General features: G+C 42.3%; 1 protein-coding gene across 2 annotated transcripts; it reads left to right on the top strand.

The window, feature by feature from the left end:
- Positions 1-404: 404 nt before the first annotated feature.
- On the top strand, positions 405-15,208 carry klhl43 (kelch-like family member 43). Of its 2 annotated transcripts, XM_080862258.1 has the most exons (8): positions 405-602; positions 7,602-7,733; positions 7,821-8,141; positions 8,521-8,669; positions 10,149-10,495; positions 11,245-11,544; positions 11,744-11,919; positions 12,235-15,208. In XM_080862258.1, exons 3-8 carry the CDS (start codon positions 7,828-7,830, stop codon positions 13,028-13,030), a joined length of 2,082 nt encoding a protein of 693 aa, XP_080718384.1. In that variant the 5' UTR covers positions 405-602; positions 7,602-7,733; positions 7,821-7,827; the 3' UTR covers positions 13,031-15,208. The 2 variants fall into 2 exon arrangements, with proteins under 2 accessions (XP_080718384.1, XP_080718385.1); XM_080862259.1 differs by having other exon boundaries at positions 7,602-8,141.
- Positions 15,209-15,695: the final 487 nt, after the last annotated feature.

Genomic DNA, 15,695 nt, shown 5'->3' with positions numbered 1-15,695 from the left:
GGTGATATTTTTATATGATGTCAATTCTGTGCATGACTCCAGTTGTCAGTTTTTGTTGCATTTAAATTCCAGGCACATTTATTACTATCCACTAAACACTAGACAACTTAATGTTTGCAGTAATCATAAAATAACTATTGAGCCATGCTAACCCTGTTTGCTGGTGTGAAAAAGCTGAGCAACAAACTAACAAAGAAAACAGACACACAAGAGAGAAGCCAAGTTTAACACCTGACACCCTGAGGTCCCAAAGGAGGGAGGGTGGTGAGAAGAGAGCAGGCCTGTTATGGATTCTATTCTAGGAGGGGAGGGGTGATGAGGGGGTGCCTGTATTTGGAAATGGAGGTGGATGCTGGAGAAGGGAAATGAAAGAGGAGGGTCTGAGGGGGGGTTGAATCATACGTTACAGCTTTGTTGGGGACCCTGATACTGACACACAAACAGTCACATACACACACACACAGCACTGCTGCAGATGGACAGAGGACAGAGGGACGGAGCTAAGAGGAACCTGTGAGTGAACAACCACCCAGAACAAAGAAAGACGGTGAAAGAAGACGAAAAGGAAGAGAAGAAGAGCAAGAGCGAGGCCAGAGAAAGAGGTAAAATACATTTAATTTCAATGCTTAACAGCATGTTGAGGAGATTTTATTAAAGTGAAATAAAAACAAAACACATATGAAATTATCTCAATATGAAATTATGCTATTATCATAAAAACTAGAATTTATTCTAATCTTTATATTTAACTGTTGAGTGGAAACAATGTGAAGAAGCTGCTGCTGGAATATTACTGTACCGCAGGGGGTGTTAGAGCACACACACACACACGCCTGTAGTGCTGGTCAGCTTCTATAAATACCCGTATGAGATAAGCAGAGGAATGCAGCCACATGTGAAAGGTGATAGAAGCCGGGAGCTGCTGTTGTGTCGTGTGGATTTATGCTGCACAGGTACAGGTGACATAAGTATCACAAAGTATAGCACACAGTTATTATGGGTTATTATTACTGTCACAGTATGTGAGCCTGTAGTTGGTTGTGGAGCCCAAGCATGAAAACAGCATGAGCCCACCTGTCTCTGTAGCTCAGGTAAGACCTCAGCAGCTTTGAATCTTTTCTCTATTGACTAATTTCTTTATTTAACGATGAATGTTATAAATGCAACCATTTCTACATTGAGCTGATCGCCTTTTCTTGAGACTCTTGGTTTAAAAAGTTTGATTGGATTTTCCAGCACGGGCAAATTTGTGATCAAGATTTCAAACAAAGTGAAACAAACAGAAGATTCTAGCTTGTAAGAAGAAGAACAAACGTGTGAAATTCTCACATCAATATTTATAATTCGCACATGAGAGCTGAAGGCTGTGAGAGACCAGATAAATAGGTTTACCCGGCAACAAATGAGGCAGAATTTACACACAGACACTGTAGATGTCTGTATAAAGGTGTTGTTTATGTGTAATCCAGATTAGGGATATCCTCTCCACGCACACTATGGAGAAGACTGTGTGTGACGGTTGTTCCCAAACAATTCAGGTATGAATCAGATGGCTTTCTATTTCTGTCCGTGGAAACAATATCAACGACCAGTTTTAACTCTGTAAATAACGCCGATGTTTCAGACTATAGCAAGCAGCTGATCGGTGAAATTGCTCTAAAATCAGTCACTTCCTGCTGAGCATCAAACAGCAAATAATCAGAGCATTTATATATGAATTATATAAGTTATTAATTCAAAATTATACTTTAATAAATGAAAGTTTGCTGACTTAAGCTGCTCTTTATGCCAGAGAGAATAATTGTGTGTGTTCACTGTGGATGTGAGGAGTGCTGCTGCTCCTCCTCATCGACAGGTGCTCTCCGTCTCCTAAACCTCCCACACTGTGATCCAGTCACAAAGGGCAGCAGATAAATTCACACTTAATACATAGTTGTTGTTTTTTTTAAATTGGCACATTAGAGTTTTTTTTCCTCTCATAAGTAGTTTTTCACTCCTGAATCACTGCTGATTGAAAACACATCTCTAATCAAGTTTAAAAACAACAAAAAGGAACAATAAACACACTCGGAAAATCAGAATCTGTAGACTGCGCTTGTGTTGTGCAGCTCTTACACGTTTAACTGAAAAGACGCTGCTCGTTTTCTGCAGAGTGACAATTATTGGACAAAATTTGTGCTTCTTTGAGAAGTGCGACACACTCAGAGCAGCTTCACAGGAGCACAGAGCTCAAGGTTTAAAAATAAAATTTCAGAGCTGAAGCTGGACCTCCAGTGCTTAGATTACCAGCCTCCTCCTTGTATTTCACAGTAAAATAGTTCCTATTTCTTCAGGTGAAAAAGCACGTGTGGCAACAGCAAATTAATACAGTTAAAAAGTGTTTTCAACATCATTTAAGATGTATTTTTCTTTTCCACCAGACACAAACAAACATCTATTAGACTGCAGAGAAGAAACTGTGAGGCTCATTACAGCTCCATAACTTCAATAATCAAATTCAAAGAAAAGCAGAGCTGAAGCTGAAATGGGCAACAATGTTAAAAATGTTTATGTTTGTAAATAAGAAAATAATCAGCCCACAGATGGATCATGTGATCACTGGCAGCGATTCAAACTGAACTCTATTTGTGTTCGGCTGCATGTTTACATTAATAACTTTCAGAGTAATCTATTACACATATGGGCTGATCCGCTTTAGTCCAGAGCTTTTATTTAACCACAGGAGGCAGGATCTTCTCACAGTTTTTGTGATAACACCTGAACTCAAACTGATTAATGCTCAATCTTGTTGTTTTGAAAGAGGTATATTTGTTGTTGTTGGTGGTTGGAGCTGGGGGTGGAGGTCTGGTTCCCAGTACGGTGGATGACGGAGCAGCTGCTCACACCTCTAACCTTGGTCCCAGATATTTGTGACAGCTGACCCACACAGAGCAAAGATTATTTTCACAGCACTGAATCACTTCGTTAGCAAGTTTGTCTGAAATCTTGATTTTAAAGATGTTACATGTTAAAGGAAATGATAGATGGATTTATTTATGTTTAAACTACGAGAGCACAGCGTCAGCTAGTGGCTTTTTTTTAATTCCAGATGCATTTATATGAAAGAGAATGGGCTTATTAATATTTGTGACAGGCCACATTTAGTAAATTACACTTGTAAAACATGCATTTAAGTAATGCTTCAACATTTAAGCTAGGCTACTTTCAGCTGCTTCCTCTTTCAATGGAGTCACCACAGAGGATTTGGCTGATTTTCCCTTCCTGATTCAACCTCAAAGGGATTTGTGTATCCTCCATGGACTGAAGTGGGAATCTTTCATATGGTAGACAAATGTATAAATAACTACACTGTGTTTAACTTTTGAAAGGGAATGAAATTCAGTAGCCTGCAGAGACTGAAGCTACTCTTCTAAACTAGTTAGGTTAAAATACCGGTGGACGTTTTTTCCCTTTAGGATTTAGGATGTAGGCTTTGTCTTATGAGGAAGAACAAAAACTGTCCGGTGTTCAACCATGAGCATAAAATTGTGTAAACCAAGAAAAAGGTGCTTAATCAGATTTAGCTAAATAGCAGGCGTTGATTAGCCTGAATGTGATAAAAAAAAAACTGCAGTTCCTCTTACGGCCACTTGAGGCTTGCTCCTAAACTGAGTCCCCATAAACCTCCAGGTTAAAACATCCAGCTTCACAGCAGGAATAAACCTGCTTACAGTTTTCTGTGGATAGTTTCTCTCTGAGGGGCGTGGCCACCTTCACTGACAGCTGTTGGGACCAGTAACCAGCTGTTGCATTGTCACCTTTGCTAATTAGAATTAATGAACCATGGTATGCTATAAGACAGACTTTCCTTGTGTTAACTGACAAAACCTGAAATCCCAGCTGGAGTTAACAGGTATGACGGTGCTTATCAGCTCTCCCTGTTAGGCTTCCATTATCACATGATCATAATAATAAAATGGTGATAAAAATCATTAAAATGCATAGTCGTTGCAAAAAGAGATTAAGTCACAGAAAATGGTTAAATCTGGTGATTTATCGCACTGAGCGGTAAAATAAACATTTTATTGTTTATTTATGTTATGGCAGAGTGCACCCTCAGTGCTGCTGTTTATATCTGAGACTTAGAGCTCTGATAAGGAGACGTGGAAATCGCTTTAGTTTGCCAGCAGATACAGAAGTAGGTATTCCTGGTGTGTGTTCTGTGCTCTGGCAGCTGCAGCAGTGTGACAGAGACTCGCACTCAGTTTGGGTTTAATCAATATTCCGATTACCAGCTTGAAGAATCTGTATTGCACTTACATCATGCTTTAAATAAAAGAATTAGTGAATACCTGGGTCTGTCAGACAATTTTAAACTGTGAACATAACCTGCTCTTGACCAGGTTCTGTGTTCAGCATATGTTACTGCTGTGATTTAGCCAGGCACAAAGACACTGAAAACTCTGACTTTAAGCTTGAAATAGCCCGCTGAGCCACTAATCTCACTTCATCGTGCACCCCTTGGGGCCTCTGTGCCATGTTTATGCGATTTTTATGGGACTGAAAAAGAAATTCTTACTTTATTTGAAATTTCTATAAGTAAAAGTTTGCATATCTTTTAAGATCAGGCTGTAAATTTTCAATTTTCTACATTTACGTTTGGTTTTGTCTTCATATCTCTGCTGATGCTTCATGTTTTAATGGCTCTGCGTTGCTGTTACCATCAAACTGAAGGGGAGCGGCCAAGGTCACAGTCACAGAAACCCTGTATAGACTCACAGATCCGAAAGTCTGTGGAGTGATTTCACTCTTCTTCTTCTGATGTATGAGGTTATACAGCAGCTTAGCAGTCGGCTAAACGCTACTGTTTCAACTGTTTCAGGAGGGATTGCAACACTCCAAGTGACCATTTGTAACTCTGAGCTCCTCCTCTTCATATGACACCAACAACAGCTGCTGCTCCGTCCTGTACTATCCCATCTCCCACCATTGCCCGTCCTTATGTGGAGCCCAAAGGCGCTATTTAAGGGAGGAGGGTGGAAAGAGCGGTGAATCACGTCTGTGGTCTCGGTGGTTTCACTGCAGTTATGTTTGAGTTGTGGGTGTAGGAATACTTTTTCCATGAGGCTAGAAGTTAACCGAGCCGTCTTTTTGATGAGCTGAGAGGTTTGACAGCATCAGATTACAGATACAGTAACACTGGTGGTCGCATCAGAGGATGTTGTTAACGATTTAGATCAGCCACATTCTGCAGCAAAGGAAGCATGAGAAACATAACGGAGGCAGAGAGACAACATCATTAATTTACACCATCTAAAAAAGCTTAAATCACATTAATAACATGTTAGAAATAAGCTCATATATTTTAACATATTAAACCTTACTACGTCCAGTCGTTGTGCAAGCACACGTTCATAAGTTTTGCAGATTATTTTGCTAAGAGAGCAACAGTTACACCAAAAATGACAAATTCTGCTTCTTAATGCTTTAATGGTTTATCCCTCCTGAAATCTACACTTGTGCCCAGTTCTTCACTAAACAAAGGAAATGCGGACTTACTGAACATGTTCTGGAATGACAACAAGGGCAAAGCTGCTATTTCCAAGGCTGTGTGGTTTTATAACTGGCAGAGCTCGTTATCAACAAACTGTGAGCCAAGAACAAAGATCACCGTCTCTGTTTATCGCTGCATGTCCACAACACTTTAAAACTCTGCAAACAGAGCAGGGAGGCCTCTGCGTTTGTGTCACTAACATTTATAACCGTGTCATCGTGACCTTCGCTCATTCACTGCATCGCGCACGAGTGCAGCAGCTGATGTAGAAAATAGCTGCATATAAAGCACAAAGCAGACACGCCGAGTTTCAGATGAGGAGTTTTTATCAAAAGATTTGAAATTTGTTGTTTGTCCTGCATCGTCAGAGAAGGATGTGTTTGTCAGTGTGAACCAAACAGTGCCACACAAAGACAAAAGACACAAACAGACAGATTCTTTGCAGTAAAGATTGCTAATATTTTCTTTTATAGCTTTTTCTCCCAATGGATGTTCATACTACACCAACGTTATTAAGTAATAGATAAATGATTAAATGATGTAAAAGTTCCTGGGTTTTGGTTGTTTTTTTTTACTATCTACAGTAGAAATAATCAGTTCTCATTTCACATTTATTTCTTACAATTTTGGCCCAAAGCTCCGTGCAGATACATTTTTTGTTTTACCAGAGCAGCTTTTCTTTATCGTGCAGAAAAACTGAGATGTGCTGTTGATATTGCACTTCTTATTCTTATATTATTCTCAGAGATTAAATGTGCAGTCAAACTTCTTTACACTGACAGAAAGGGGAGAGTCCGGCCCACGATGTAAAATGAGTTTGTCATCCCTGATTTAAGATATATAACCAACCAAACCAGAATAAGTAGAATCCGAAAGCTTTCAGTGAAAATTGTTTGTAAACAATATCCCAGACCAGTTGCACAAATACATTTATGCATATAATATACAAGATGTTACTGTTTTCAGCTGAAAAGACAAGACGACACCCTCCATCCTTCATGCACAACTGAACCTATATGCTTTCAGCATATGCAGGACGTCCCCTATGCAACATTTCTACTCTTTGTTTATTTCAGACACCCTCTAACATCCATGTATCGCCTCCTCTCGGTCACCTCACTGCTCTGGCAGTTTGTAGAGCTCGACTCATTGCGAGCGTGACTAAGATTCCCCGGTCGCTTTGTGAGTGAAATACGGAGCGTGTGATGTGCAACAGTGGGCCACTATAAACCGCAAACACCGCCCCGAGCCGAGCCTCAGGACACATGCAGCTGTCATTCACAGCTACAGACGTGGAGTTTGTCCTCGGGCGAGCCTCTGCGGGATTTGGAAAAGGTTCTGATGATCAGTCGGTGTTTGTTGTGTTGTGTCAGAGTACTGGTCATCTGTCAGTAGGCGGGGAGTGATTCTGAAGTCACCATAATACAGAGACTTTTGAAAAGCTCGTGGATTTTGTGATACTGTAAACAGAAAATGTAAGAAGTGGATCCAAAGTGCTTCGTCAATATGTACAAAATATAAAAACTGCGATGTTAAACAAAATTTCAGCAATAATGAAAAAAATGTATGAGAATAAAATACTGGAAATACCAGATAACAATAACTATAAAGGAAACTGGGATGATGTAACAGGACTGTTTACACCAGAGAGGGAAATCACATCATGAAGCTTCAAGCTGAGTCACCATTTTAAAACTAGATGTGAAGACTGAGGGGTGGATTTGATTGGTTGTTAGTGAATGAGTGTATCCCAGGTGATCATCCATTCTGACTCTGATAATGACCATAATCCAAAAGCTGATCGGCAAAGTGTTTGCCGAGGTAGTGAGGGAGGGACCTGAGGGCTGTTTTCCTTGCTAAGCAAATTGAGGCCTGGTCAGCACTTGAATTTGAGAGCACCTGGGAAGAGCAGCTCCTGTAAACCTGTGGTCAGCTGTGGCCCAGGAGGCAAAGTTGGTCATTGACCAACTGGACGGTTGTTGGGTCGGTCATCAGCTCCCCCAGGCTGAACATCAAAGTACTTGGACAAGTTGGTGAACTCCAAATTTCTGCTTCTGTTTTCTTCCAGGTGCTGTGTGCTGTGTTAGAGTGAAACCACCAACCTACCCAGCTATCAACACTGATCCAAGGCTGCTTCACTGAACACTTATTTTCCCCTAAAGAAGATCAAACCAACTCGTTTGTACATTTTATTGTAAAAGTAAGTTACTCAGTGGGTGAATTTAATAAACTCAGTCATTAAAGTAAAGATCGACTAAAACAAAGAAAAAAAACACATCGCCCACAGTCCAACGATGCCTCCCAAGAAGAAGGCCTCCCGTCCGAAGAAGGCTGCCGTGGAAACCATCTCTCAGGTCGCCATGGAGGCTGTTTCAGCCACCTTGAAAGTGGAGAACCGTGGCGACGGTGTTGTGGTGATGGAGAGCGGGGTGAAGAAGATTGAGCAGATGGCAGCTCTGGACATCGCTCAGCTGAACAGCCTCAACCTACCCCTGCCGCCGCCCGTCATCAAGCCCGGAGAGAGAGGCCTCGGCCTGGGCAGCGAGCTCACGCGACCCCTGCACGGCAACGCCCTGCTGGAGGAGCTCAGCAAGATGCGCCAGGAGAAGTTAGTTTGATGCTGACTGCTGCATCACACTGTAAAACACTTTCAGTTAGTGATAGAGTAATATATGTTTTTGTGCAATAATTTAAGTTTACAGGCTGCTGAGGCACACAAGGGTAATTTCAAGATTCAGGCAGAATTTCATCAATAAAATTTCAAGGAACTGAAAAACTTTTATTGGCACTTTACAGTACGCGCCAAAACAGCATGATACAATATAACCTTCTTAGGCTACAGCTATGATTGAGTGCATTGCAAAACCCACACATTTAATGAATCTTTCAATTAAACACATCAGTAATTCAGTTATGGAACGATACAACCTGGGAAAATGACCAGTTTAGAGTTTTATTAGAGCTTTCTTCTTCTTTGTTCCTCCCAGGTTCCTGACTGATCTGGAGTTGGCTTGTAAGACAAAAGCCTTTGATGTCCACAAACTGGTGATCTCCTCAGTCAGTCAGTACTTCAGGGAGATTCTGGCCAAAGACCCCAGCATGAAGCGCCTCGAGCTCCCCTCCCTTTCGCCTCTTGGTAGGTTCAATTCATGTTAAGACAAAGCTTAGATTCTTACATGTAACCTTCAAATAAAGCTTACAACATAAGTCAAACTCCTTTGGCCACAGACTTCATGCACCTCATGACGGTTACCAGGCCAAATGTACAGCTTCTTCCTCCAAGTTTGTTACAATGGCCAATCACAGCATCTCTTATACCGATGCTACAGCAATAACATCTTAAAAAAAGAGAGTGCGTGTTAATAGTTTTCTGTCTTTTAGATGTTTTTGTTGAATCATGTCGTGCTGCAGACTATTTAGGCAGATACCTTACACAGCCATTACTTCAGTGTCTCGATGACATTAAGGCTTGGATGTCTGTTAACTTTTTAAAATTCAATGATAAAAAGACAGAGGTGATGGTTTTTGGTAGCTCCACTGAGACCCCCAATGTGTATGTAGATTCCCTGGCACAGTATGTTGAGCCAACTGTCACAAACCTGGGGGTCAAAGTGGACTGTGATCTGAAGTTTGATAATCAAATTAAGGCAGTGGTAAAATCTAGCTTCTTTCACCTCAGGCAGCTGGCAAAAATAAAGCCAATTCTTTCACGGCAGCACTTTGAGACAGTGATCCACGCCTTTGTTAGCACTCGGCTGGATTACTGTAATGCACTTTATATTGGGGTCAGTGCATTATATATTAGTCATCTACAGAGGGTGCAAAATGCCGCAGCTCGTCTTTTAACAGGCACTCGAAAGTTTGAGCACATTTCCCCTGTTTTAGCTTCACTTCACTGGCTGCCCATTTCTTTTAGGATTCATTTTAAAATTCTTTTATTTACTTTTAAAGCTCTCCATGGCCTAGCTCCATCTTATCTCTCTGAGCTGCTACAGCCTCATACACCCACCCGCTCTCTCAGGTCAGCTGATCAGCTGCTCCTGAAGATACCCAGGACTGGGCGTAAACTTAGAGGAGATCGTGCTTTTGCTGTAGCAGCTCCCAAACTGTGGAACAAGCTTCCTTTAGAGATTAGACAGGCCAGTTCTTTACCTGTTTTTAAGTCACTCTTGAAAACCCACCTCTTTACCCTGGCCTTTGACACCACGTGAGATGTTGGTTTTTTATTTTAGTTGTTTTTAGGTGATTCGATGCTGTTTTATCTTGTTTTTGTTTTAACATAGGGCTGTTTTAATTTTATGTTTTAATTTTATGTTTTATGTGTTTTATTTAGTTATTTTTCTGTTTTCTGTTATTCTATTGTTTTAACTTATTTTCTGTACAGCACTTTGTTCCTGTGCTGGGTATTTTAAAGTGCTTTATAAATAAAATTGGATTGGATTTACATCCTATGAAGCAGAAAAAAATCAGTTTTTTCAAGTATAAATGGCAATAAAATGTTAAAATAAAACAGTTAAATAAAACAGTTATCCATTGCTCCTACCGATGCATGACACTCCTTATCTAAACAACTTTCTTAAGTTCTTCAGTTTATGTGGTGACTCCCCATCTGCAGGTCTGGCCAATGTCATCACCTTCGCCTACCTGGGTCGCGTCCACATGTCCCTGTACACCATCAGCTGCACCGTGTCCGCCGCCGCCACCCTGCAGATCCCGCAGCTCCTCAAGATGTGCGTGGACTTCCTGCTGGCCGAGCTCAACGTGCAGACCTGTGTCTACATCTGGAACATCGCCGCCGCCTACGCCCTCCTGCCTGTGTGCGACGCCGCCCGCCGCTTTGTGCTGGAGAACTTTGTGCAGTTTGCAGAGACACCGCTCTTCAACCAGCTGACCCTGGAGCAGATCTCGGCCTTCCTGCAGGACGACTCACTGCTGCTGCCTTCAGAGGTCACCGCCTTCAAGGTCAGAGGTCAAACATCGTGTTTATTTGTTAATATAACATTGTTCCAGCACCTCCGGCTGAATTAATCACAGCTGCGGTTTAATCTTAAATTTATTTTAATCCAAATTCTACTAAAATGCTTCTTACTGTGAATTTGGGGGAACATAATATCAACTTCTCAGGTGAGAAGTAGTGCCGGCTCTTCTAGGAGGCGACTCCTGACACTTGCAGTGTTAACATGCTGACCCTCTGGGACTTCCTTCTATTTTCATCCAGGACTAAAAACAGGCCCCAGACCAGCTGTTGAGAACCCAGCACAGACCCATCAATCCAAACCAGTCAGCTGCAGGTCGGCTGTGAGCATAAGGCCCCAAGTATAACTCCTTGCCTGTTTATTAATATTCAGCCGCATTACAAACTTAAATAGACAAACAGCTGAGAAGAAGTGATTTTATTTATAAACTGGACCATATGTGAGTCTGTGAATATCTCAGTAGATACATTAAACTGGTACCATCTCCGGACTGGTTTAGTAGCACAACAAATTACACATACTGAATCCAAACGGTGAGTTATTATCACAAATCATATTAATTAAACCTAAATCATAAGTGCCAAAACAAGACATTTTAAAACTTTTTCATGACAAACAGAAATCAGGAGATGTGGGTTTCCTGAAAAACTATGGCCGCCGCAGGACTGGAAAATGAGAGAGTTTATGCTAAATCTTTAAATCTCTCATATCCAGTGATGTCATCTCCTCCTCCAGCTCGCCATGAAGTGGCTCGACTTTGACGCCTCCCGTCAGGTTCACGCCGGAGAGCTTCTGTCGCAAGTTCGCTTTGAGACCATCCCGGCCAGCGAGCTGGTGAGCCAGATCCAGCCTGTGCCGCGCATGATGCAGGACCCCCAGTGTCACCGCCTGCTGGTGGACGCCATGAACTACCACCTCCTGCCCTACCAGCAAAACACCCTGCAGTCCCGACGCACGCGGGTCCGCGCCGGGCATCAGACTCTGCTCATCGTCGGAGGGCGTCCGTCTCTCACCGAGAGAGCTCTGAGCCGAGAGGTCGGTGCTAAAAATGTGTGACTATACTGAATAGAAATAGAACAGAAATATCCTTTATTGTCCCTCAATGGGGAAATATGAGTGAGAGGACATGTAGTTTGATCCTGGGGCTGAGATGGACTTATTTGCTAGTTTTGTACTCTTTATATTCAGTTAAAACTAATAAAATGCCAAACTGACCTTTGACCTTGGCATTTAGGTGCTGTGGAGGGACCCTCGTGACGGAGGAGCCACCTGGCGTCACCTCACCCAGCTGCCAGCAAAGAGCTTCAACCAGTGCGTGGCTGTGATGGATGGTTTTCTGTATGTGGCGGGAGGAGAGGACCAGAACGACGCCCGAAACCAGGCGAAACACGCCGTCAGCACCCTCAGCAGGTGGGAGCAGGAACAACCAGCAGGACGCTCTCAGATATCTGACTGTAGTGAAGCTCACAAGGGGGTTAATGCTGCTCTTTGATTATATCATGGTGACTTTGATAGAAGATCACGTCTCAGAAAATATTAAAGCAATAAAAAGAATATTACTGCAGAACATCTGGAAAAACATTTATAACCAATACATCAACAGGACCTTGAGATCAGTAACCCGTCCCTGCTACTTTGGTTTTACCTAATCAGATATATTAGAGCCCCACTTTTCCCTGAACGAGCCTTTAACTGACTCTCTCCTCATCCATTTCCCTACATCAGATATGACCCTCGCTTCAACACCTGGCTCCACCTGGCCAGCATGCGTCAGCGCCGCACACACTTCTCCCTGGCTGCCAGCGGCGGTCGACTGTTCGCCATTGGCGGGCGCAACGTGGAAGGTCTCCTGGCCACCAGCGAGAGCTACCTGCCCTCCTCCAACACCTGGCAGATGCGTGCCCCCATGGAGATGCCCCGCTGCTGCCACGCCAGCGCCACTCTGCCCTCCGGAGACATCCTGGTGACCGGTGGCTACATCAACTGCGCCTACTCCCGCTCTGTGGCGTGCTACAACGTGGAGACCGACACCTGGTCCGAGAAGCCTCCCATGGAGACGCCCCGCGGCTGGCACTGCTCCGCCACCGTTGGAGGGAAGGTGTACGTGGTGGGAGGAAGCCAGCTGGGGCCCGGTGGAGAGCGGGTGGATGTGCTGTCAATGGAGGTCTACTCTCCTGAGAGTGGATCATGGAGCCGGGCCGCCCCGCTGCCTCTTGGTGTGAGCACTGCAGGTCTGTCCTCGCTGGCAGAAAAGCTGTACCTGCTGGGCGGCTGGAATGAAGCGGAGAAACGCTACAAGGCTGCCGTGCAGAAATACGACCCGGCCACAGACAGCTGGTCTATGGCCGAGGATCTTCCCGAGCCCACGGTTGGAGTCTCCTGTTGCACCCTGACGCTCCCGCATCGCCAAACACCGCGCCGGCAGCACCGCAACACCCCGGGCAACGAAGACCAGCAGCAGGTCGCCAAGAACCGAAGTAGAGAGAGCAGCATGTCTTCATCACAGAGCACCACCGCATAGGAACACCGAGGAGGAGAGAGACCAGAGGAGAGCAGAGGGGGTCAACCTCAGGACAACATCTGGATCATGTCTGATGTCTTTTCTGAAAAGTTTAGTAAACGTCACAATTTAAGAACAAAACAGATAAACTTAAAGGTACATGTTGTAAATTTCTACATTTTAAAAAAGTTCCAAACCTTTTTGAAAAACGATCTAAAGTTCTGAAAAGCTGCTATGACTTTATGTCCAAAGCATCTGTGTTCTGTGTGTAAGAGGCAAACTAGGGCCGGGCCAGATTTTTGTGTAATAACACGATGTGCTGCAGCAAGTCAGCGTAGCTTAACCAGCCACTAATTTAATAAATTTAAAGGTATTTACTGTGGCTGTCAGGAAAAAGGCAAAGCCTGTCGAGGAAATAGGGGTAGATCAAAAGAAAGATCAAAAGTAAAACATCTCAATTAAAATCTCAACAAACATCAGTAGAGTGCTGCCCCCTGCTGGTGACAGGTTTAATTAAAGGGTAATTACAAAAAATACCTTTAAACTGCCGCAAGTGCTGAGTAAATGACAAAATAAATGTAAACATCTGAGAAAACATTTACTCAAACACTCAAATGTGAATGTAGACATGGTAAAGTCACACTTATCATGCATATTAAGTTCATATTAACAGAAGTGAGCATACTCAGCAAACATTATTAAAACAGCTATGGTGACATTGCTTTCAGGTACGACAGAGGCCACAGACCGTCGAGGAGTTAAATACACGTGTCTTTGTTTTTTTGTTTTTTATATAATGACGTCTGATCGACAGTCGCACATCTTCCCCATGTTCACACACTGGTGCTCCCACAGTTTGAGCCATCACCATTCATCTGCATGTCAACTTATATCTGATCTGATTAAGGTGAACTAAAAGTGTCTCTGCACCGACGTCAGCGTTTCCTGTGATGGACGTTCAGTAAGAAATGGGCTCCAGAGTGTTTCACTTCGTTCAAATCGACAATCTGACTGAAGATTTAAACATTTAAACTTGCAATTATAGGCAGCTAACATGAAAACATGCAATATCCAGTACAAGTGACAGGGCATGTATGTAAGAATAAGAAGATGAAATACTTTATTTATCCAAAAAGTAGTGAAATACAAACAAAACACAACAAAAGATAAGATCACGGGCTCAGACGCTATAATCTATTTTATTGTTTTAAAAATTGTAAGCTGATTGATTTGAAACTCAGGTTCAAAGTTCCAGTCTTGTATTTGTCCAATTTAACGTCTTCAAAGACACATTTCTGTCCACGTGCGTGTGTCCTCCATTTTTATGAAGTTAGAATCTGAGCCTTACTGATGATGCAAACAACCACAGCACCCGAGCTGTTTTAAAAAGAATAAATAGGAGACTGCATGGTCCAAAGGAGGTTTAAGGTGGATTGGAAACAGAAAAGGTAACGGATGGATGGGAAGGTGGAGCCGGTGGAGGAAGAGAGGCGACAGGTGGATGATGAAGGACGGATAGATGGAAAAAAGGTTATCTGTGTCTGGGGTGGTTTGATCAAACGTCGCTGTGAATCCGCAGGTTGTGCACCAAGATGTTTCTAAGCCAGCGCGTGGCTGTCAAAACAAGTGTGAATGTGTGTGTGAGTGTGAGAGAGTGATGGCAGGAGTGTGTGTCTGCTACAGCGAGAGAAAAAAAACTGACAAAAACTGCAAAAAATATGACGATTTATCATCAGGAAACTTGAAATACTCAAGATCAACTCAAGAAAACCAGCAACAAACGATTATGTAGTCAAGGATTTATTTATTTAATATTTAATTTTAAGTAGTGTAGCTTAAACGTAACAAAAAAGACAAAAAATATGCAGATGCAGTGCCTGGAAAAATATATAAAAAAAATAAAAAAGGTTAAGCAACTTGGCTTCAACACTAAATAATTAAGTTTCCCCAAAACATAAAAAAAAAGCATAAAAACCTGAATAAAAGGATAAAAATATACAAATAAAGAATTAAGTGGTGTCACGGCTCACCTGTTTTAACTGAAACTAAGACAAAGTGCAGAACCAGTGAGACTCCAGCAGCTGTGGAGCACTTTCACAGATAAATACTCTGCATCCTGCACTTTATCTGATTGGCTGAAGATGTGTTTGGGTGGTTTCTGTGGAGTTTCACTGAATAAAGACAATCTGATCAAAACAAGTCGACTCTGCCTGTTGTTTATTGTGGACACTCTCTTTTTTAGACGTCACGTTAGAAGTGGAGACACGAACGACTTACTGCTTTTCAGGGCAGAAAATCAGTGCAGGAAACATGACTGCACGATTTCAATAAAACCTAAAAAATTCATTATCCTTGTCCCTCGTAAACATGAAACAATAGTTTTGAGTAAAATGCAACAAAAATATAAAATTAAAAATGTATTTGCTTTATATAGATGTATGCGCTTGGTATAAAAAAAATTAAATTTTATTTGACCAGATTCCTTTTTAATTTACATTTTACATCACCCTTGTGTAACAGAGTTACATGAAGAATTTACACAATCAAATAAGTCAGCATTTTGGGCATAAATATATATTTATCATGTGCAAAAACACAGGTTTATCACATGCAACATGGCACTGTGCAGGAGCCTGGAAATCGTACTGAGTATTTTGCAGGCATTTAAAGCCTTAAGGATAAATCA

The sequence above is a fragment of the Rhamphochromis sp. 'chilingali' genome, assembly GCF_963969265.1.
Source record: "Rhamphochromis sp. 'chilingali' genome assembly, chromosome: 17".
In the NCBI taxonomy this organism is placed as follows: Eukaryota; Metazoa; Chordata; class Actinopteri; order Cichliformes; family Cichlidae; genus Rhamphochromis; species Rhamphochromis sp. 'chilingali'.
This window is presented reverse-complemented; position numbering and strand designations above follow the sequence as displayed.

Bases quoted from the DNA above. Each gene is read 5' to 3' on its own strand.
- klhl43 (XM_080862258.1), top strand. From the start codon at position 7,828: ATGCCTCCCAAGAAGAAGGCCTCCCGTCCGAAGAAGGCTGCCGTGGAA. The intron at 8,670-10,148 runs GTAGGTTCAATT...CCCCATCTGCAG, and splicing joins CCCCTCCCTTTCGCCTCTTG to GTCTGGCCAATGTCATCACC. The intron at 10,496-11,244 runs GTCAGAGGTCAA...CTCCTCCTCCAG, and splicing joins CAGAGGTCACCGCCTTCAAG to CTCGCCATGAAGTGGCTCGA.